This window comes from Paramisgurnus dabryanus, chromosome 2 (genome assembly GCF_030506205.2).
Source record: "Paramisgurnus dabryanus chromosome 2, PD_genome_1.1, whole genome shotgun sequence".
NCBI lineage: Eukaryota > Metazoa > Chordata > Actinopteri > Cypriniformes > Cobitidae > Paramisgurnus > Paramisgurnus dabryanus.
Window position 1 is genome coordinate 45942325 of NC_133338.1, and position 25327 is coordinate 45967651.

General features: G+C 37.5%; 1 protein-coding gene across 1 annotated transcript in view; it reads left to right on the forward strand.

The window, feature by feature from the left end:
• Nucleotides 1-6402: 6402 nt before the first annotated feature.
• Nucleotides 6403-25327, forward strand: part of LOC135778571 (ADAMTS-like protein 1) — a 150073-nt gene continuing 131148 nt past the window's right edge. Inside the window, exon 1 of the mRNA XM_065288950.2 lies at nucleotides 6403-6802. Within this exon, the coding sequence (XP_065145022.1) occupies nucleotides 6752-6802 (51 nt within the window). The 5' untranslated portion in view covers nucleotides 6403-6751. The remainder of the gene's footprint in view (nucleotides 6803-25327) is intronic.

Consider the following 25327-nt stretch of genomic DNA (forward strand, 5'->3'; position numbering starts at 1 on the left):
TACTTATAAGTTTAAAGGGGACATTTCACAAGACTTTTTTAAAATGCCAAATAAATATTTGGTGTCCCCAGAGTGCATATGTGAAGTTTTAGCTCAAAATATATATAGATAATTTTTTATAGCATGTTAAAATTGCCACTTGTGAGGTGTGAGCAAAAATGTGCTGTTTTGGGTGTGTCCTTTTAAAGGAAATTAGCTGATTTCTGCAATAAAAGGCAGTGTCGTGGTTGGATAGTGCAGATTAACGGGCAGTATTATCTGACATCACAGGGAGAGCCAAATTTCAATGACTTTTTTTTTCACATGCTTGCAGAGAATGATTTACCAAAACTAAGTTACTGGGTTGATCTTTGTCACATTTTCAAGGTTGATAGAAGCACAGGGGACCCAATTATAGCACTTAAACATCAGATTTTCATGATATGTCCTCTTTAGCTGTACGCCGTTGTGTAAGAACAGAAAGGTGTATTGACTAACTGGAAAGATTGTTTTTGGCCAATAATTAAAAAAATCCAAATATCAAGCATGCCAATATCCATCTACAATTACACTACATTTTATACAGAATACATGGTGATTTAAAAGTACTTTACATAAAAAAAGAAAAATAAGACCATATTTAAGTTTAAAATTATTCAGGAACCTAAACATCAGAACCAAATTGCCGTAAATGAATTTAAATAAATAAGCCAAGAAAATAAAGTTTTGTAAAATTGAAGCACATAAGAATAAACTACTGATAACATAATTATTTAACAGACTGACACTTGGAATGTAAAGTACAGGACATTTAATGTATCGATATCATACATGTAGATCATGATGACTAGAACCGATTTGTAAGTCTTGGCAGTTTTCATCATCTAAGAACGCTTTTCCACTTTTGCATCCCACAAATTAACTGCATGGGAGAGAATGAGATGGATATACAGTAGAGCTTAAGGGAATACAGTGTTCAAACCGGATACTAAAAAACATGATTTATATCTGGCTCCCAGTAGGAAGGAAAGACAGAAAAAGCTGGAACTGATCTACTGTTCTTTTCTGCTCTATTTCTCTGAACCCAGTGAGCTTCTGCCATCAGGATACTGATCTGTTTGACTTTCAGCAGTTATCTGCACCAAAGCTTTGTCATAACAATAGCCATCATTAATGCCCTGGAGATGTGTTACTGAATTAACCCAATTCCTGTCATTCACTTGGTAATTTTTCACTCAAACGCTCAGTAATCATTTGTTTTCAGTCAAGGCCCAGACAGCCAACACTCCTGAAGCCATGTTAACTCCTTCAGTGACTGTTGCCTCAAAGCAAGAAGGACCGCAGTTCAAGCTCCAGGTAGGTCAGGTGGCCTTTATGTGTGGAGTTTGCATGTTTTCCCTATGTCAGCGTGGGTTTACTCCGGGTACTCCAATTTCCTCCAATAGGCCAATAACAAATTTTTTTTGATTGTAGGACAGCCAGAACTAAAAAAAAACCTCTTGTGACTTTCCAGTAGTGCATTTTGCATCTTGTAGAGACAATATTGACAAAATTAAAATTATTATTATATTATTTGCAGATTTTACAGTGGAGTTTGCAGAGTTGAACTTATAATTCGACTGTCACGGCTACTCCTTAAGAAGCAAATAGTGGATCCCACAAGGAGTTCAAGCCGCAGGAAACACCTTGAAAACTCTGTAAGAAAGGAAGTCCACTGCAATTTTCAGTGACATCCGGTCACACCAGTACTGACCTATGACATATGTGGCTCTGAGCAACAGCATTCAATGGAACCATCTGTTTCACTTCCTCCCGACTCATCTATAGGGTGTCCATGCTGCAGTGGATGCTGATCTGGGACCAGTCGTGGCTTTCTGTGTAACACTCTAGATATTACAAGCTGGTCATTTATCAGTATTAAAGTTTAATGTCCACCCAAAGCCATCTCATGGGGTATAGTGTGAACCACAATGACCTCAGAATAGTCTGTTATTTGTAATCCGGGGGGCTATGGCATTAAGCATTGCTCCATGTGGTCAGACGGGAGAATTCATGGCGACACTGAAATGGACACCCAATGACAGATGGACAGGTTACCTTCTCACCACAAGCCAAGCATTCTTTGGACACCAGGGCCAAGATCCTTCCTTTCATTTCAGTTGTAGATCCTTTAAACATCGCCCACCCCCCCTCCAACCCCTGTAGAGTTGTCACATTCCCCAGTGGGTTAAAGCAGATGAGAGGAGCCATCGGGAAGATTGTTAATCATGCCGTGACAAGGATAAACTGGTATTAAGGAACAGAGTTGAAGTCTGTGTATATGAGCATCTGCTGTACATCAATGTTCACAAGTGACAGTGTATATAATATGTACATCTTTCAGTATGGGCTTATGTGTCAAGTAGGTATGCTTGGAATATGTAGAAGACAAAAGTGCAGGCTGGTGTATTTGCAAAAGCCATTTTCACACACAGATTCAGGAAAATAGACAGAAAATGTGTCCGGTGATCGTAATTTTTTTCTTTGGTTCATTTACACTGTCAAAGAGTTTCTGGAATATGTGCTTGCAGTGTTCGAATTTTGTCAGATTTGGGGGTCCCCTAAGCTGTAGACGCGATTTCACAAAGTAAGATGTGATCCTGAATCAACATTTTATTCGTCCTGGATCAACATTTTAATCGAAACCCCAAATTACCCTTAACTCAAACCATAAGCATTTTCTACCCCTCAAATTAGTGTGAAATAATAGTTTGAGAAGAATTTGTTAAAGCCCTAAAGATTCTTACCACCAAAGAGGTAAAAATAATTCACATGCAGACAACGACGTCTGTCAATTCCTCCACAAAACAGCTTGAGGCGCACTTGAGAGTTTACATTTATTTTAGACAGAAATCTTTTGGTTTAGTTTATTGCAAAATTGAAACAAATAATGGACAGTATCCCTTTTGTGGCAGCGCAGCATGAGAATTTTAAATTCATGTAGTATTTGAATAAAAACCAGGGGACACCCCTAATTTATATTTTTGTGATTTATAGGGGGTCCCTCAATGCTTATAGGATACCCCCTCAATTCGAACACTGATTCACACACATCCCCATAAAGATCCCGTCTGTAATCTCTAGTGGTGAAAATCTACATATTGTCGCTTTAAAGGGGATATATCATGAAAATCTGACTTTTTCCATGTTTAAGTGCTATTATTGGGTCCCTAGTGCTTGAAAAAGAACAACCCAGTAGCTTGGTTTTGGTAAACCATTCTCTGCAAACATGTGAAAAAATAGATCATTAAAATTTGGCTCCCCTTGTGATGTCAGAAGGGGATAATACCGCCCCTTAATCTGCAGTATCCAACCACGGCACTGACATTTAGTGCAGAGATCAGCTCATTTGCATTTAACGGGACACACCCAAAAACGGCACATTTTTGCTCACACCTACAAAATGGCAATTTTAAAATGCTATAATAAATGATCTATATGGTATTTTGAGCTAGAACTTCACCTACGTATATTAGGGACACCAAAGATTTATTTGATATCTTAAAAAATTCTTGTGAAATGTCCCCTTTAAGTTTGCTTATTATCTTTCTTGAAACCACACATGCGCATTTTTTCTGATTTATTTCTGATTATAAACTAGAACATTGCGTGCCGTTTCATTCCCTGCTTCTTTTCTTTTCAGTAGACATTTGTCGTTGTGAGCGTCAATTTGCATTTAAAACCCCGCATGTCAAAGAGCTAAGTGAAAACTGTGTTGATGTGATGACACACACGTCCTCACTGCGACACACACTTATGGCATTGTTCCTGCCTTTTGGTCACACAGAACACATCACTAAAATGTTATGGCAAGGTCCCCATTATTCCCAGAATCAATTCCATGTGTTTGTGTTCACACAGAAGGCACTCTGGCAATTATTTGTCAATTTTCTGGCATCAACGCATAGTCTGAAAAGGGTTCAAATTTGGTCAGCATAGGCTTTGTGAGCATGAATCAGTATCAGAACAGGGTTAGTTTCAATTTAAAGAAAAATGAAGACAATGAAGGCAAAAATGTTGCCAGATATGTTGGTTAGTTTTGATGATTTTGATTAATATTCTATTCGAGGTCTGTAGCTCAGTTGGTTACTGTAGGTGGCTTAGAATAAATGCATCTACCAGACCCATTAAAGTAATTAATAATTTATAACACTTATTTGTATACACTTAAAATGGGTTATACCCACTTTAAAAGGATATACAGTAAGATACAGTATCGTCAGTGGGGCTTTAACTCTTTAAAAAATGCTGGGTTATTTTCAACCCAGCTTTTGGTCAAAAAGGGCCAAACCAAACCTGATGGGTGGTTTTTGATTGTTTCAACCAAAATGCAAGCTTCTTTTAACCCATTGGTGGGTCAAAAATAAAGGAATAGTTCACTCAAAAATGAAAACTCTGTCTTCACTTACTTACCCTCATGTTAAACGAACCTGTATTAATTTCTTTGTTCACTCAAAAAATGTCTGGGTTATTTTTGACCCATAATGGGTTAATATTGGATAGAACACGTGCTGGGTTAAAAAGCGACCCAATGCTGGGTTGTTTTAACCCAACTTCTTGGTTATTATACCCCATGATTGCATAACAACAACCCAACATTGGGTCATTTTGACCCAGCACGTGTTCTGTCCAACATTTACCTATGGGTCAAAAATAACCCAGACATTTTTAGAGTGTTTTGCTAAACACAAGAGGAAGATATTTTGAGCGATGTTTGTAACCATGTTTTTAAGCACCATTGACTTCCATAATAATGTTGTTTCCTACTATGGAACTAAAGGGTGATTCTGTTTTATTCTTCATTACAAATATATTTCTTTGTGCACATTTGTAACAATATGATGGTAAGTAAATGATGACAGAATTTTCATTTTTGAGTAAACTATTCCTTTATTTTTGACCCAACAATGGGTTAAAAGAAGCTTGCATTTTGGTTGCAACAATCAAAAACAACCCATCAGGTTTGGTTTGGCCCTTTTTGACCAAAAGCTGGGTTGAAAATAACCCAGCATTTTTTAAAGAGTTAAAGCCCCACTGACGATACTGTATCGTTACTACGATCTATCCCTATAACCCATTGGCTCGGCTCATCCCCTTTTGACCCAACGCTGGGTTGAAAGTAAGAGTGTACTAACAAATATCTACATTCCCTTAAACTACCTGCAAAGTCTTGTTGAAGGCCCCTTTGACTATTTCAATGGCAAACACCATTTATAATGTGCATGCTTGGTTATGCATCATTGCTCACCATGAATGCAAGGTATTCACAGCTAAGGGCATATCTGCTTTTTTCCACATTACTCTGAATGCAGCTCTTATACATCACGGACACTGTGGTTTATAATCAATAAAATGCTTTGCTTCCATTGCCTAAATATGCAGTTCTTTTAATGTATTTTGTGGTCAAGTACATTGTGCCAGAAGTAGTCGTGTTTCATTTTTAAAGCCACTGCAGGTAAATAAGGTGTGCGAAAGTAAAGAAAAGCTGAATTCCTCTGTTTGTTGTGTTAATGGAGATTAAGCAGAACTGAGGCCTGCATGTCAGCCAGCAATTCAGGTGCTTCATACCTGGCATACCTGTGGCTTTGTTCCTCTGTCAGTGAGCATCACGCATGGCCCATTCTCCACGGGCAGAAGACGTTTCGACCAGTCATATTATACTAATCTTTACCTTGAACGATAGAGGCTTGCTGCCACAAAAACACAAGTTAGAAATCCTTGTTTCCATGCTGAACGGGGTGAAAAGAAAGAGGGACATTATTAGTTTGCATCAATCTTTTGGGTGGAATGCTTTTAATACCATAAGGTTACATTTGGATAGTATTAAAGTGCATGTTTTTAGCATGGTGTAATAAGTTATGTTTTTAAACATTTCTGTAGTTCATCAGGTGGAGCAAAGAAGTAGTTAATGATGTTCCATTTTCAAGTACATTTAAAATATAGATTTTAACCTTATTTATAGAGATTATTTGTATGTGTAGTAGTTTGTATATCTTTATTTACCTCATTCTATGTGTAGTTGGTATGCTAATGCTGAAATGGCATTAAGAAATGTATCAAATAAACAAATTTAACTGCTGGAACGCATGCAATCTCACAGATCTTTTTTGCAAAAACAAACATACGTGGCCAAATCTTGTAAACACTGAACTTCTTACCAAGTCTGGAATGTGCCATGCACTACCTTAAATAACTGCACAAGTGATTGAAGGGAAATTGTGGATGATTGTAAACGTCTCAGGAAAGAATGTCTGCCTCTCCCAGCCATCCCGTGATAAGTGTGAAGAGATGTGGGAGTGCTACAGGTTAACATTTTGGCCGTGCATGTGCCGCTTACGCAACGCACGCCTTTCAAACCTTATTAATTCCACAATTACACTTAAGGGCAGCGCAGTAAAAACGGAAAGGCTGTTCACGCACACTGCGCACGGGGATGCGTAAAACGGTGCCGCGCGTAAATCTCCGGAGGCTGTTGCTTTAAGAGTCTAAGGAGGGAGAGACCCTCACTGACGCGCGCCCGGTATGCAAACATAAATTTAGCGACAACGTGTTCTTCGGCCACAAACATTTGGAGGCAAATATGACGGGACACGTCTTCATCAGAAGCTGTTTTGCACGAGCCACCAAGAGTAGACAAGAGGAAGGAGGCTAGACGCGTCCAGTGTGGCCATTTGGCACCGTTCACTTCAGACCGCGAAGAATTGAATTCAGCCCGGCGGTATTGCGTTGAAACATGACCAGAAGAGCGCTGTTGGTTCTCATGCACTGCTTGTGTTGGTTTAAGGTACGAGCACATGACACACAACTGTCCTAATCTTGCAGAAGTGTATTTGCGCGTATTGACAATGACTATTGAGGTGACTCTAATGAATCAGATGTATTGATGTGCATGTTACAGCCAATTGTCATTTGAATGTGATCAATCAATGTAAACAGTCAAAGTAACGTTACTTGTTAACATTTACAGTTTGTAGCATTTCCATTTGTTACACAACAAATGTTAAATTGTAGATTTTCAAGTTTATTTGTCATATGCATAGATGACAGTGACAGTTTGTACACTATGCATGTAGCACAATATTATACAATATAAACAGCAATGTAAAATGATAAATCGAAGTTTAAAACAGATTACTATATATTTTATATTGTATAGAAATATTCTAGCAGATAAACAGATTAAAAAAATTTATGCCCAGAAGTGCATTTAAAAACTTTATTAATTTTGTGCAACTACTTTTTAAATGCACATAGAACTTGAAGGCTAAAACATGAAGATAATATCCTGATATATTGCTTTGCTCTGGATTAAGTCATACAACATATGATGATGAACATGCACCACTAATAAGCAGTTGCTAAATACCGCAGCATGGGAAGATTTAGATTGCGGTCTGTTAGAAGGCCAACTAGTGTCTGTCAGTCTCATTAAAAGATGATATGTATTCCCAGACAACTGGACGACACCAGGTCTGGCCTATCTAGGACTGTTGTCGTGGTGACTGCACACTTTACACTATAGGAGGGGAAACAACCTCCCACTGGGCTTAAATCAGTGCTAGTACTTGACGTCCTGTACATCCCAATCCAGATCAGTTTTGTTTATCTGTCTGGAAATGTACGAGCTTCTGAATGGGTTAGGATAGACATTTCGGATGGATGATACTTTTGCATCCACAATTTTATGTCTTTTGGCTTGGTCTCCAAAAGTGTAAGTCTGTACCCCATGTGAATGTGGTGGCACTGTTAAATTATAATGCATATATAATGTGGGAAGTCCAAATATTGAAAAAATGTTCAGTGATTCTGAAAAGCAACCAAATTTCTTTCTTTGCCTTACTAATTCTCCCACAAGCCACTTGAAAAACAATCTCCACACCGTTGCTTCCCCCTGTGTGTGCCATTACTCAAGCGAGCAGACTCGGTCCTTTTGACGCTTTCTATTCATGCCTGTATATCCCCACAAAGAGTCACTGGAGAGGAGCCGCATTGCTTTGCTATCAGCAGGCCAGGGAATACTGAGCGCTGTGTGTTTATGCGTTTGCGTGTGGTGCATAGCGTTACTGTCTGTTTTATGCTACTCTGTCATTCTAACCGCAGGTCCCCGTGGAACGAATAGACCCTCTTTGTTGTTGACATAATAATGTTCTCTTAGTGATTCCCCGCTGGCCTTGTTGACCTCGCGATTGTAAGTTCTTACACTCCCCTCATTAAAGCGAAGCTTAGCAAATCCTTCACTATCAGACCAAAGCCCCCACTTAAAGGCTTGATGTGTGCGTGTGGGTAATGCAGGCACCACAGTGTCTTCAAAGGCTCTATGGCATCCCTCTCTTGTCCAATGTCAACAAGCTCACAGCAAAAGCACATTTGACACATAATTGGCTCACACAAGGCAATTGAAATAAAACAAGATCAATGTTTGTTGGTTTTTCTCTCCGTCGGCATGCACCTTCTGTCCGAGAATGTAGCTTTTCTAAAGAATGATTGACGGGAGGTAAATTGAACGTTTTTGTGCGTTATCTGTTGTGAATTGTTCGTGTTGCAAATGAAAAACTTTCCCAGAGCTGATATAACAACGGGAATAAAGGGAACGAACCCTCACATCAATGAGATTTGTTCCAATCCTTAATGCTTTAATGCTCCAAAACAAATGCTTTTCCAAATGCTTTAGGTTTTTTGCTTTGCGTTCTATCCAAAACATTTTTAAGGCTTCCTTATTTCTCTCAACAACTTAGTTGTTCCCAGATAGATTTAAAAACAGGACGTTAGTAAATAAAAATGGGGATTAACGTATTGTCCGCCCCTCACCTGTATAACTTTAAACTTTCAGGTGCAATTTCCTGGACAGGGATTAGATTAATCCAGGACTATGCCTTAGTTATATTAGGACATTAAGTAGTTTTCCAAAAAAAAACATTACTGGTGTTCATGTTAAAGGGACACTCCACTTTTTTTTGAAAATTGCTCATTTTCCAGCTCCCCTAGAGTTAAACATTTGATTCTTGACCGTTTTGGAATCCATTCAGCTGATCTCCGGGTCTGGCGCTAGCACTTTTAGCATAGCTTAGCACAATCTATTGAATCTGATTAGACCATTAGCATTGAGCTAAAAAAAATAACCAAAGAGTTGCAATATTTTTCCTATTTAAAACTTGACTCTTCTGTACTTACATCGTGTACTAAGACTGACAGAAAATTAAAAGCTGCGATTTTTCTAGGCAGATATGGCTAGGAACTATATTCTCAAACTGGCGTAATAATCAGTGATTTTGCTTCTGTAACATAACTGCAGCAAGCGTAGTGATATTATGCACAGCCAGAAAATAGTCCCCATTGTTACTTTCAATAGCAGGGGACTATTTTCGGGCAGTGCGTAATATCACTACGCCTGCTGCAGTCATGTTACAGCAGCAAAATCACTGATTATTACGCCAGTTTGAGAGTATAGTCCTACTGTCCTAGCCATATCTGCCTAGAAAATCGCATTTCCATCAGTCTTAGTACACAATGTAACTACAGAAGAGTCAAGTTTTAAATAGAAAAAATATCCAAACACTTTGAGTATTTTTTTTGTAATGCTAATGGTCTAATCAGATTCAATGAATTGTGCTAAGCTATGCTAAAAGTGCTAGCGCCAGACCCGGAGATCAGCTGAATGGATTCCAAAACGGTAAGATTCAAATGTTTAACTCTGGAAAATGAAATATTAGCCTATTTTCAAAAAAAGTTGAATGTTCCTTTAAGATATGTCAGAACATGAGGATATCTGGGACTAGGATAAGCCCTGTCTGAGAAAACTGCCCCTTAAAGCAACACTATGTAGTTTCCATGTAAAAATGACTTACAGCTCCCCCATGTGGTTAAAAAGCGCAACAGTGCCTGGTATCAGACACTCTTCTGCAGGCAGGGGGAGGGGCGGGGCTGTGTTTCCTACCCTCCACCGCCTCTTTCAGAGTGTGCTTGTAGCAACTAGGAGGCTGCTCAGGTTGCAGCAACAGTAAAATTTGTCCAGTTAAAAGTTGTTCTATCACTGAAATAATTTTAGAGACATTATTTAAAGGTAAAAAAAACTACATAGTGTTGCTTTAATGTAATATACTGTCATAATATTTTGATGTCGCTTTGCTCAGTTTTGAAGCTTAACATCAGATTTCTGTTTTATGTCTCCATTTCACATCAAATGGCACGATTCGGGTCAAGGAGATTTCTCTGAACATTAACACCATCATTGATGCCTCTGTATCCCAAATATCCCGCCTGTCTGCTCAATTCTCAATAGTTGCATTTGTTTTCTTGTGTACAGAAGCGTTATGTGACAGGGAGTGGTAAGTTTACAAGCAACAAAATGCTTTGGCTTTGACAAAAGGTGCAGTTCTGGACTGAATCTTGTCTGATTATTAACTGAAGGAAACGCCCGGGATCTTGCTGCTGACATATCTGTCCGTTATGAATGAAGTCGGGAGGGTGAATGGTTTCTTTTCTTTCAAACTGGACATCCTTTTGGCCAGACAGGCTCTGTGGATGCAGGCCAGTGGGTTTTAACTTGGTACAATAAGGAAGCACTGCAAAAGATAAAACATTAGCCTAATGAGACGCAGGCCTCGTACATGAAAATTATAAATACTTTTGGAATGGAATAACTGGCACGACGGGTATTGTTGATTGTTGGTATTGGCAGTGTGAAGCACAATCCATCTAAAACAGATTTCGTGAGCTATACTCTAATGACACGTATTTGTTTTTACAAACTCATAGAGACCTTGAAGACAGTTTGGCAAACGGTGCCTTTTAAAATTGCTCTCCAGCATATTAGCAATAACATGATACACAATAAGACTTTGTCGCATAGCTTTTTGGGGTTTTCTTTATTTCTTTTACTGAATTAAGATTGTGGATGCCTGTAGAGGAAAGTGTTGCCAGCATAATGATTATGCATTGAATGTCATTTCTCAGTATTGCCCAGCAGAGGGCGTTCAAACAGCAGATGGCTTTCACATTCAAACCCACAAAAACAGAAGGTTATTAAGCAACGCCAAAGGTTATGTGTTCAATCCCAAGGAACACACATGTTGACAAAATGTATACCGTAATGCACTGTAAGTCGCTTTGGATCAAAGTGACTGCCAAATACATAAATATAAATTGTTCATTTTTATTATCATCCTATATTTTGTCTTCTTTAAATTGTTATCCTATCTTTGTCTATTGTAGTTCATATTAGGTTGCACGTACAGTCGGAGGGCTGGCAGCTGGCATCTGACACTTGGATGAAATGTTTTGGGTATTTTCCAGTATTATTGTGCTTTGTTGTTTATTTTCCACCCTTGTCCTATACTATAGCATTCCTGGACTGAAATTGAAAACTAGTGAACTGAAAGAGTGAGGTCACAACACATCATATGGTTCACAGATTGAGAAACAGTGAATCCTTTAACTGTTCTCTTTCTGAACTAAACTTCATTTCTTTCAGTTTGTGTGTGTGTTAACCACTTGTGCCAAGCCCCACAGTTTTGGATCCGGCTGATGCGCACTCTTTAGGGAAAAGTTATCAGCGCAAATTGGTGGAAAACTATTAAATCTACATACCAGTGTAGAATGGAAATAATCAAAGATTTGGTAAACTGCACGGATGAGTGATAAGAGGTCAGATAAAGATGCAAGTGTGCAGGTGCATAAAAAGATAACAATACTTTAAAGAAAAAGAGGATGATTGCATGAGCGCATCAAACAGAGGTCAGGATGAGCGCTTAATTTGCTGAAGAAATCATTGAAGGAGTGAGGAATTTTGGGACATGAGGATGAATTATGGAAAGAGCAGGTTTGAGATGGGGGAGTGGTAAAAGGGCAATAATGCACCAGCAGGTCACCACGCCTCGCTGGAGGGAACGTTTGCGAGGCTAATGAATCCTCATGTGGTTTGCACATCTGCTTCTTTCCGTCCGCATGTGCTTTGTGTAAACAACACTGCATGACTCTGCCATAGAGAGAGAGGGAGAGAGGCAAACACTTTTTAGCTTAGGTATTGTCACTTGAATTTCCACACCCTTGATTCATTGTAATTTTACATTTCATGCAGTATATTATGCTGTATATACATTTCATGTGGTATGAACTTAATATGTTTCAATTTTTTTTTATAGAAGACGTTTAGCAGATGTATGCAACAAGAAGTAAAAACAAATACAAAGTTAACTTTTTGAACACTGGGCATCCAGAAGGCTGAGACCACATTGAAAATCTGGATTCCAAATCTAATTTGTTTTGAAAATAAACAAAATTTAAGGATTTCGAAAAATTTCTAACAAACCAATGTTGTGACGTAAATCGAAGAAGAAATATTTAGGTTGCTCAACAAATCACTAAATTCGTAAGGTTTTTCGAGTCAGTATAAAAGGTCAGATTTTCTTGCTTAAACTGAACCTGTTTGGAATAATGGATCATCAGGTTATCATGTTTTCTGTATAGCAAAAAAGTACCAAAATCGAAGATATTTTGACATTCAAATTGAAATTGGACTTTTTTACATATTGATGTGTTGCAAATATACAGTACTGTGCAAAAGTCTTAGGCCACCATGCCAGAATTAGATTTGTTGTTTTTGCAATATTATAATGATCATATATAATTGTTCTCAGTCTCTTTAATATAATACATCCAGAAAATACAGGAAATGTGTATATAGTATTAAAAGCTGTATAAAAATGTAAACTGATGTGTCAAGTTTTTAGGGTAAACTCCCCTTCCACTTGAGCAATAGCAGGAAACTGCAGGATCTCTTAAACCTAAATGAAATTAAATCCTAATTTCTAATTTTAAAGAATTAAGTCTTTTTACTTCATGCTCAAAAGTGCTCAAGATGTGTTTAGTGCCAATTGAAGAGGTCACACTAAACACGGACGATGCCTAAAGATTTTAGTTCTGAAAATTAAATATTTCATTTTTTTGTACATATTTCCTGTATTTCTGTTTGTATCTTAATAAAATAAAAAAGTCTGGTGGTGGTGACCTAAGACTTTTGCATAGTACTGTAATTTAAAAAAAAACAGCATTTTTATGACTGACAGTAACAGAGTTGATAGTAGTGACCCATTTTATGAGACGATTGACCGCAACTGAGTGTAAAACAGAAAAAAATGAAGATAAAGTCTCTTTCCCCTCTTCTCCTGTATCCCAGTTATCACACCACATTATGGAGCACTCATCACTGCCCTCCATCACATCTGACCTTTGACCCACACTTTAAAATATCACAAAGATTTTCAGCCCCACTAATACCATCCCATCTGTTTGAACTCTGTAAATTGCTTCATCTCAGTGTTTACGAATTCTTCTAATCTAAACCTTGCAGACTTTTGCAAGGAGCATTGCATGGATTTAATCGGCTTACGTTTGTTGAATTTTCACATGGGCATGTGTTTTGATGCATCACATCGCTGCAACTTTTAGTGTGAACGTATGAGTTAGGTCCCATGACCGTTGTGTGGCTGCTGTGCGCACCTCCTTGCCCAGACAGATCTTAAGGATTATAAGAAACCCCCCATCCACCCTCCAAATCCATATACGTGTGCTAGCATAGTCACTTTTACTGAGGGCTATCCTCTCTCTAAGAAAACCTCAGCTTTTGTGTGGTCCTGCAGTCAGGTGCAGTAGCAGGGCCGTGGGAACCAAAGAAAAACGTCATGAAGACTTTCACTTCTTCATCTGAGAGGGTCTTAAAGTGAAATGTACAGGTCATAAAGGAACCTTTGAGGTTGCCACACAAGTGACAAAAAGGTACAGTTTTGTACTTTTTTGTCACAGACATAAACACAATATGCCGTTCAATATCACGTCAGAACGCACAACTGTATACACTACTGCTAAAAAAACAGCCTCACTTAAACACGGCACATTTTTCAATGTGTGGTATACATCTTCACCGGTCCTCTTAGATCCAAACACCAGAGGTCCAATACGAGACCCGAGCGGGTTTGGATGTAAAAGTTTTACGTGTGCCTTGGACATGGGTCGGGTATAATAATAGCGGCACGGCCCAAACTATCTCCTGTGAGTCCTTTTCCTCCTTCCTATCTCGTGTGAGTCCTTTGTAGCTGGCGGTAGGTTGAGCCAGACCTGTCAATTAATTTTAAATTTACATTTTAGCGGTTACCTTGATGTGGTTGTCAGATAACAAAGGAAAATAAATGGAGCTGTGGGCCAAATTAGTTGCGAGGCCACCGCGATTTCTTTGTGATTGAAGGGTGCATGTGGGACTGCATTTCATTAGGTCTAATGTTCTCGGGTTTGTCTTGGGTTGGGTCTTTCTTAAAAAAAAAAAAAAAAGATTTATGCAGGTCGGGTTCGGGTAAAAATGTATTCGGGTCATTTCGGGTACATTTCTTGGGACCCAAGAAGACCTCTAGTATACATTTCACTCAGTGGTACCCTCAAAAGTTCCTTTTTGTACCTTTATGGCCAGGTATACAACACATTGAAATATTATACCCTAAGGACCTTGTGGGTATTATAATACCCACAGTAGTAAAAATTTGTTACTGTACCTTTAAAGGTAAATAAGTCCTTTAGGTAGGCTACAGTAATTTGCCCAAAAAGGTACAACATTTTTATTATGTTTTGTATACCTGAAAAGGTACAAAATGATACCTCTGGATTCCACCAAGTAATTGAATCTGCTTAATTCAATGTAAATCCAGCTTAATCAGTATTGACACGATGTCATGCACTTTTTATAGATGTTTTTATTAGGCAACATTGAAACCTAAAGGGGCAGTTTTATGCACAGGGTTCAGATTAAGCTGGGACTAGGCCTTAGTTATAGTGGGAGTACCTTAGAAAAAACATTACTGGTGTGCAACTTGACACAAAGCACTGGCACTGATATATTTTAAGATATGTAAATGCAAGCGTTTTTTAGTTAAGACAGCTCAAACAAGCATTTTAGTTTTTGGCTATATTTAAAGGGATAGTTCAGCCAAAAATGATATTAAACCCATGATTTACTCACCCCCAAGCTGTCCGAGTTGCATATGTCCATCGTTTTTCAGACAAACACATTTTCGGATATTTTATAAAATGCTTTAGATCTTTCAGTTGATTAAATGTAATGTTACGGGGTCCACCCATAGTCCACGACCTTCAAGTCCAAACAAAGTGCGTCCATCCTTCACAAATTAAATCCAAACGGCTCCAGGAAGATAAACAAAGGTCTTCTGAGGGTAATCCGTGCGGTGTTGTTGTAGAAATATCCATATTTAAAACTTTATTAACGTGAATAACTACCTTCCGGTAGCGCCGCCATATTAGTCGCGTACACTACGATAATACTCTCTCCTGAATACAGAGGAGTCTAAGATGGCGGCGTTACCGGAAGGTATTTATTTTCGTTAATAAAGTTTTAAATATGAATATTTCTACAACAACACCGCACAGATTACCCTCAGAAGACCTTTGTTTATCATCCTGGAGCCGACTTTTTTTGGACTTGATGGTCGTGGACTATGGGTGGACCCCGTAACATTACATTTAATCAACTGAAAGATCTAAAACATTTTATAAAATATCCGAAAATGTGTTTGTCTGAAAAACGATGGACATATGCAACTCGGACAGCTTGGGGGTGAGTAAATCATGGGTTTAATATCATTTTTGGCTGAACTATCACTTTAAGCCCTGTCTGGGAAACCGCCCCAAATTGTAGGTGCCTTAAAAAGAACTCTGAAGATGATTTTGTCTTAGTTATTGTCATTCTATAATCATCAGCCCTTTCATGCCAAGCATACCTCAGAGACGGATGTCATCTACTGTACCATCTCAGCCCGTATTATCTCTCACGTGCAGGTTTTGAAAACTGTGATCACAGAGATGTTGTCTCACGCACGTATGGTCATGCAATGAGCAACCAAAACCAGCGCTCTTTGTGGTGTGGATAAGCAATTATCTCTACCTGTAGCTGTCCAGTTCACTACCCGTTTGAACCTGTCATCTTCATACTCGTTTCTTTCTTTAGGGCTCACTGATGACAGGCATAATACAGCACCGCTGTTTCATGTTTGTACCAGTAAATGCCCCATGTCATGTGCATATAGTGGCTCAAGTTATCCTATCATGTTGTTATTTTTTAGGAAAATTCAAGTGTTTAATGGCACAAGCCAGCACCAGGTGGACAGTTTTTGTGGTACATGTGGCAATGTGTGTAATTTTTGTGAATCACGAAGTAAATTAAAGCGCTAAAATCCTCACACTTACCCAGCCTGCAATGCAAAGTCTGTTTAAAGTCATTTCAGAGAATTGTTTCTAAACACATTATAAATGCTAGAAATGTATTGCTGAAACACGTTACAAAGACTGTGAACTATGTTGTACTAAATTGTGGAGTTACACTATTAGTTTTTCCACATTTCTGGGTTCAGGTCAGGATTATTTGGAGGGGGGCTAAAACGGTGGCTCAGTGATGCACTGGAACCACTGAGCATGGCCCCGCCCCTAACACAATCACAAGCATCCAATCAGGTTTTAGCAGTATTTTAAAGTAGAGAGAGAGGTTGCAGCTTGGGTGGGTGTGGCTTTAGCGCAGACAGCATACAAGAGCAGAGAATTATGCCTTATTTTTTTTTTTTTTAATCATTCAGATTTGGGTGGGTGTTTAATATCAATTGAACACATTTAGTATCAGATTTTACACAGATTTTAAGATTTTAGTCTGAATAGTTGTAATAAAATTTCTGTTTGATCGTAAGTCCGTGACAACATGGTAGAGAAGCTAATTCCAGTGCAAGACCCTTCATTCTATGAATATTTATCATCGTAAAATAAATAAATGAATGCAAATGAATTAAGCAAAAAAATAGATCTGCATATATGACAAAAGACTTCCAACATTTTTGAAAAAAATAAAAACATATGGAGACAAGATTAAAAGCAACAACATATACATATTAAATTAATAATTTATTACTTAAAGTAATCAATTTTCAAGGATTACCCATAAAGTGTTAAAGATAAAGTTAAACAAAAAAGTTTTAATAATTTTCCCCTCACACAGTTTTGATTGGATTACACTGAAATACATTACTTCCCTTCAGCAGGTCACATGCAGTCTAGTTGCTTAATGTTTTCAACGCATCCAAAGCTTGTATCAAATCCAAAAAGTTTGCATCCGCAAATAATCGCAACCCCATTTAGCCCTTGTGCTGTAGGGAATGAATGGTTTAATGGCCATCGTTTGTTGAATACAGTGAAAAGGCGGGTTGAGCCCCATAGAAATATCAAATTTTTTATTTATGTAGAAATTAAACACATGTTCATCATAGTAAAAATTTATTCAATTTACTTGCAGGAATTAAATTGTTTAAAGTTTTTAATAACAACATAAAAGTTTTAAAAGAAAATTTTTATACCATTTTAGTACTTCCACTGACTTTTGCCTGCTTACTTCATTTAATTTCAGCCATGATCTAAAAATATAATCTAAACAGAAATGTAATGTGTTTAATTTTTATTCCCGGTGTCTGTTTTGGCAAAAACACCACTGCCTTAAAATACCAGAACATTGAATTATTTAATGTTGTGCGAGTTATCTCCTGTTTTTTGGTATATAAAAGATGTGCGAAGGGATTAAGGAAATTACCGTGTGTAATGCAAACCTTTTTTGGAAGTTTTTAGTCCATGAGACAGTCAAGATCCTGACATTTTAACTTCAAAGACTTAGACTAAACAAGAACATTTTCATAAGCATATATTTAAAAAAGGTGCCTTCAACTGACGATTAAAGCAAATAATTGCTTTGCACCTACTTGCGTAGCCATAACCCTTAAATCTGTATGCTTTATCAGATAAACTGTTACTGTCATTTTCATGTCTCTTGATCATCAAGGAGTTACAGGATAACACAACATATCAAGCACTGCGGTTAAGTGAGTTTCTGAGGGGACAGACCAAGCACCAAAGATCATGTATATTTACAGTACCCAGCAAGCAATTTTGCATTTAAAAGACATCTAATAACTGTCCAAACACAGCCCAGACATCTAGGCTAAAATTTGGGATATCAGAGAAAATGTCATAGATGTTTGACCATAGCTCAAAAATGAAATGAAATGAAATAAAATAAAGCCAAAAACCAATCACTGTTGACTTTGCCTACATGATGGAGTATTATACATCTCGCAAGTTATTTTGGCAAAAGCGACATATAATCAAATTCAACTTAATTTTCTCATAGTAGGTTTCTAATAGCCGGACTATATCAGGTCTAAGACGGTGAAGTGACGGCTATTGCTTGCTGGTTACTTACAGACATACAATATGCTTACGTACATCAACACCACCTAAAACATTTTCCAAATGAAAGGACAGTAGGTATGGATAAAAATGCAATTTCTTTTGTTCTCCAGTTCTTCAAAGACTGGCACAAAGTATTATGCCAATAATGTTTATATTAGACAATGACTGATAAGACATTGACCAATCAAATTTTAAACAACTGAGAAAGATGATTTTTAATGAAGCGTTTATTATACAAAAACAGACATCATTTTTTAATGGTTTAATATTCAAAGCACAAGGACAACATGGTTAATATTATACTGCATATTTGTGCCGGCATAAAAACAGATGTGAAGTGTTATGCAAAGTTATTTTTGTCCCTTTAGGGAGCTTAGACACAGATCTCCAACAGCGCTAAATGAGTTGGATTTATTCACATGGTCATTTCACGGCCCTGCCTCCTACAAGATCAGCTTTCCATGTGTGCTCGCTGTAAATGAGCAACAGTCATTGGGCTCGGTCAAACACACGCTTCCCTTTGCCATTCCCATTTCCTGTCCTTGCCCCGCTACAGCTTTTCCTAGATTTTTTTTATTGATCTTTCAACCTCCCAGGTTTCCGTGACGCGTTTCGCATGGGCGTTATGCTCAGAGACACAGCTTTGCTATGATAGGAATCTCATCCTACCTCCATGTGTTTGCTATATCCTGTTTGTTTGGGAAAGAAAGAAACAGTTATAAACTACAATGTAAATATAGTGTTTGCCAGTATAATTGAATTACTGCAGAGCTCTTCGCTTTTTCTCTAGAGGGCAGATAAGAGACTACTAAAGAGCACCCATTTCATTGCTAAAAAACTATGTTATTTTGTGTATTTGGTATAACACAATGTGTTCGCGTGGTTTATGGTTAAAAACACATTATTTTCAGCATACCGTACATTTTTGTAGCTCCAGATTTCCAGATTGGCCAGCTAATCTGTATGTTGTGATTGGCCTGAATACCTCTGACATCAGCTGGAAATGTGATGCTCTTTACCATGTTTGAAAGATTCGCTCACAATGCAATGTTGACAGAAGTTAACTTACCGGCTGTGAATCCGAAGCGGGATGAATTATGATAATGTCAGTCTTGTCCCTCACCAATCCCAGAAAGTAAACTGTTGCCTACAATCTGTGTGTTTGTTGTAGTCCAAGAAAGAGATTTACGTTGGAGATAATAACCGGCGTCATCGTTTACTTTGGGGTATGTACCTTTTGCGATGTACTAATACACACTTGCACACCAAAGGAAAGGTAAAATTGTGAATCAGATAATTGGTGCTCCTTAAAAAAGTGCATGCATTATAAAGCATTAGAGATTTTTATATAACTTGATTTGAGAGCAAACCACAGTGAATTTGTTTGGTTTATGTCTAATGTAAGCACCTTTACTTGGCTTACTGTCTAATCCATTAGACACATTGGTGCTTTTTGTCAATCCTTTGGATGTAATATAGCATGTGTTTGACTGTATATTTTCTTTAGTCACACTGTATGAATGCACCTAGACTAATCTTACACGGCTCAAACACATGTGTGTGAAACAGAGTCCAGGTGTGGATTGGGTGGGAACTTTTGGAGCAGCAATATTACCTTTATTTCAAACACAATGGGCCTCAGTGCATATCCGAGAGCAGATCTTACAACAGGCTTCATGAAACATTTGTATGCTGCCAATTCCACTGTACGAATAATCGGACGTTGATAAATGTTGCGGGTGAAACAATTGTCATTTAAATATCACAGCCTTATAAATTTACGATTTAAATGCCTTGCCTGTAGAGTTTTACGACATGGAGAAACGTAATCCGTCCAAGAAGAGGGAACATCTCCAACCTGGAGATTGAAATGAACCCTCTTTGTGTTATTTGGCAGCTTAAAAATGGTAAAGAAAGGAAGTCGGAAAAATGTAGTTTGGAGCAAGATCATTTACTTCATAAATACATGTTAACCTCATAATTAACCTGAATTAAATTGGTATAAAAGTTTTTTATATATAAGTAAATACTTACTAATGTAGTTAGTGAGTATTTATTTTATACAATAATAAACTGTAGTATAATTCCTAAATACTATAGTAGATACTGTAGTATTTTTTTAACCTTACAGTATATACAAAGTTTATGAATTTACTAGTTATAGGGATAGTTCACCCCCCCAAAAAAAATAATTTCATTAATGACTCTCATGTCGTTCCAAACTTGTAAGACCTCCGTTCATCTTCGTAAGACAGTTTAAGATGTTTTATATTTAGTCCGAGAGCTTGTTGACCCTTCATTGAAAATCTACGTACGGTAAACTGTCCATGTCCAGAAAGGTAATAAAACATCATCACAGTAGTCCATGTGACATCAGTTGGGTCAGTTAGAATGTGTTGAAGCATCGAAAATACATTTTGGTTTAAATATAAAAAAAATTATGACTTTATTCAGCATTGTCTTCTCTTCTGCGTCTGTCGTAAAGTGCATGCGCGAGACTAAAGTCACGTGACTGCAGTGACGTGGATGACGTACGACGAGGCTGACGTGTTATCTGGTGTGCCCCAGCTGGGTTTTTTTTGTGCCCAGGCTTCTTTACAGTCTGTAAGTTAGGAAAAAAAAATTCTGAGGATAACACGTCATGTATATACCTTTTGCACTAACTCAAATTTCATTATTTTTTTTCATTTATTTGTTTTGTACAGGGACAATGCACAACAAGAGTGTTGCACCAGAGTTAGCTATAGAGCTAATTTGCATCTACTGTCCCTGGGCAGGATGTTGTTGAATTAAGACAAACAATACAATACATACTACAATAGCACATTATACTACATTAAAATACAAATCCAAGTCAATGGTCACAAAAAAAAACTTAATAGTTAAACTCTGGCATGAGATTTGATATTAGCCACCACTTATATACATATTGACAAATGTCATTTTTTTACAAACGACTGTACGCCCGTTTGTCCATTTATTTAGCATATTCTGATTCCTAATATATTTTATAAAAAGGTATAATTTTTTTTTTTTTTTTTTGCAATTAAAACAATAATGTTTAGTTGCAGTTAAAGGTATACAGAACAAAAAACACATTTTGTATATTCTCTTTTTTTCAGTACTGTTAAAAATATAGAATTAGACAGTTCAGTCCATTTATATGATACCATGAACCGTAGATATTCATTGTAATGTATTCATCTACCACTCGTAGCTCTACAACATAACAGTACTTGCACAGTAGGCAAAGTGTGATCCATGGTAAAGGTTAAGTATTTACAAGTAACATATTTTTGTAATGCTCCAAAGATACTAAGATTTTCTCCACTGACCAGAAAATCAGGTGAAGATGATCTTAAAGCAACACTAAAGAGTTATTGCTCTTTGCCCCCCCTACAGGTTAGAAGCGTAATTGTTCATTAGCACTGTCGTAAATACTGCAGCATAGCTGGCTCTGATTGGATTGTAGGTCTGCCGTAAAGCAAGTTTTTGTAGTTTTCACTCGAACTACAGGTCCACTATCCGATGGTTGGAAACTTCTTTAGTGCGGTTTTGGCCGATAGAGGGCTGCAAAGCGAATGTGAAAGTGCCATTCACCCTGTTTTGAGTGGATGAACCACTGAGACTTTTTTGGAAACGTTATTTTAAGGTAAAAAAACTCTTTGGTGTTGCTTTAAGGTGCTCTCACCAGGTAACAGTCAGAGCCCCATGGGAGAAATGGGATGACAGCGCTCCTTTTGCTTATATCAGTGGATACTGCTCCCGATTTCCCCAAAAACCTTAGCCACAAGCACCTGCCTGGTGTGAGACTCTTCCCCTTTTGTGACTCATAATTCCCTTTCCTGCCCACATGGTGTTACAATTTGTATAAATTATTTCTATTTAATGTATGTATTAGGGATGTGCATTTATGTCATTTTTTCATTTCGATTAATCCATAGGTCTGAAGAACGAGTACTCGATTAACTGGGGGCGGGGCAATCAAAGGGGCGGGGCTTACACGTCATGGTGAAAATGAAAATATTTTTGTTAAAAACACTCAAATAAAACTTAATTTCGAAGAAACTATGACAGAACAATGAACACATACTAGAGTTTTAATGAATTAAATGTTTTTAACAGAAACCTCTAACAGGAAAAGCTGCGTGATGGAATGAAACTAAAGGGTTAACAAACACAAACAGAAGCGTGGATGTGCATCATAAACAGCGCACTTTTAAACACGTCCAGTCAAAGCACAAGCTTCATAACATTAAGCAGCTTTAAGTGTTTTACTATCATTTTAGCGTTTAGCTGTGTCGTGTCGTCCTCTTACCTCAGTCAAGATGTAATGGTAATGCTCGTATGGCTCTCTGGTATCTCTTGACATTTGATGTTTAAATATGAGATGATAACCCATTGAACTTTTGACAGCGCTGTACATTTTGCAACTGACTGACTGTATTTCCGAAGATCACGGCATCCTTTTAAACCATAGTGCCTCAGTGATGTGAGGTGTGACCGGCTTCGTGGGCTCGCGGGCTGCCGCGCATTACGCAGACCGGCGAGTTGCTGATGCGCGGTCGCGCGGAATCTGTTTGTTTTTGAATCACGCATGGTAATGCTACTGATGTCATACGTCGGTCTGCGTAGCTCGACACGACGTCAAACACGCATCTCCAGACCCAGTCTTTACTACCACATGCGCTTGTAATGCTAACCAGACACCCAAATGCCGCCATATCCACAATAAATAAATAAATAAACCCACATGATCATCGTTTTCGTGATCGATCATCGATGCCACGTTCGAGTACTTGAGCAATCGAGTACTCGTCTCGTGCCCATCCCTAGCATGTATTACACTCTTGATATAGCAGATGTGTTATAGTAATCTCTTTTTATTTTAAGTTTTTAATTACATTTATTATGAAGTTTTAGTAGTTGTAGTTGTACTTTTCTTACTTTCCTTACTCTCCATATCTACGCATACAAATATTTTAACAATCAATTTGTTAATTATTCCTCGATTAATAGATAAAAAGCCACATTTAGTTTCCTGTTTTTTACTGAAGTAACCACAAAATATTTAAATTGCAATTCTACATCTTCACCTGTATTCACCTTGAAACAATATACAAATTGAAGGCTTTAAAAATTTTTGATTGCTTAACCAATGTCATAAGTTTGGGATCATGGGACTATTTGTTGGTCTTAATAAAAGTGGGTGTTTGGTAAACCTGTTTGAAACAGCTGTTATTTTTACAATTTGGGGGTGGGGGCTTGGGGGTGCCACAATAGCGCTACAGAAATTACACTTAACCTTACACTTAAAAAAAGTTTGTGTACACAAAGTTTTTAAAATTTAGTGATGCTTCGAAATTTTAGCTGCTGAAAATTGCATTATCAGTTTTAAAGTGTCTAAGTGTTTAGTTTTTTTTTTAAATTTTGGTGTGCAACTTATTATTTTATTGGTTTGTAGTTATTGGTTTATAGTTAAACTCTGTTTATAGTTAAACTCTAATTCATTAAATAACTTAAACTAAAAATTCTAATATTAATATAATCATACAAAAACATTATTTTTCAGTTTCCCACATCCAAAATTTTTGGGATCAGTTTTGGACCAGAAATTTCATTTCAGCGCATCACTATTAAAGTGTCAAATATACTTTTGTTTAAACAAGCGATGGTATCTTGATGCCATGTAGCCTTACTCATAAATCCACACATGCTGACAGAGCAATGAGTGGGACCTATTCTCTGATTTATCAGTTTGAAATATAAGATCTTTTAGTCTGTAATTTCTGACAGGGAGCCTTTACTCAGTGTTTCATACATATCCACATTTTTCTCTTTATCCTCAAATTACTTTCTCTGTCAGCAGTAATTTAACCCTCTCATGGCCTGATGGACGCTGAAATTATGACAAAGCCCTCTGATATGTCAGTCAAGAAGAATTGTGGTATCTTATGATCGTACTCGAGTTAAAATTGTAATAAGATAGTTACCATGTCTCTAAGATGTCAAATCCAGAGTCTGTTGGCTTTTTGCATCAACAAAGGGCATCTTCTGTCGGTTTTCTGTGTCCTCATTGATCACAAGTAATGTTTTGCAATGCCATTTTGGAAAATGAGGCTAATTCATTTGGCGGGAATTATACGTCTTACTAAATTTCAGTCCAAAACTCTTATCACCAAATGCATTTTATCAGAGTAGTATTTCACATTTCTTTAACGCATGGCCTTTAGTTTTTGACACTGCTTAAGCATTTTATTCATTATCCCTATCATCACAAAACCCATCCAAAGTCAAATCTGTTTACATTTTTTGGACCCAAGTCTGACTCGCCACGATTCTGATATCGCATTCTTCCAAACAGGACAGCGGTAGCCAATGGTGTATTATTTCCTTGATTCATAAAGATTGACAGAACAATGAACACAAGAGTTTTCTATCATCGCAGTCGTGCCTGTTGATGCATCACTATCGCTGTTGTAGTTAATTCAAGCCTTCATGTGATCTGGTGCTTGCAAAGACCTTGACCTTGTGTAAATTTCACGTCGATGAAAGATGACTTCCATCTGCTTGGCGCTACCCACCGAGACTGTACGCGCTCTGGTTTCATGCCATCAGGATTTCTGTATGCTCTTACCAGACAGGAAACAAGGCAGATAGAAACCAGTTTGATATAAGTATGTTAAGAGAGGAATTTTTAAGATATCTGTTGAACAAAAAAAATGGTTTTATTTGTTTTGTAGCTCAGGGTTTGGGCTTAAGTCAGTGTGCATAAGGAAGCACATTGTACTTGTATGTGATAATATATTTCTGAATATATTTTTAATATCAAGTCACATTAGACATTTAAAAGCATTAAATTTATCCTGATACTGTAAGATTTGTACTTCAAGACTTCAAGCTGCCTTGTTACATCCTAGTAATCATCCAGAAAACCCATTTAGCTACTCACATTTTCTCAAAAATACAAAAATCTAGTTTTGGTTTTCTCAGTTTCATTTTGTTTTGGTTGATCTTTACCCAGGAT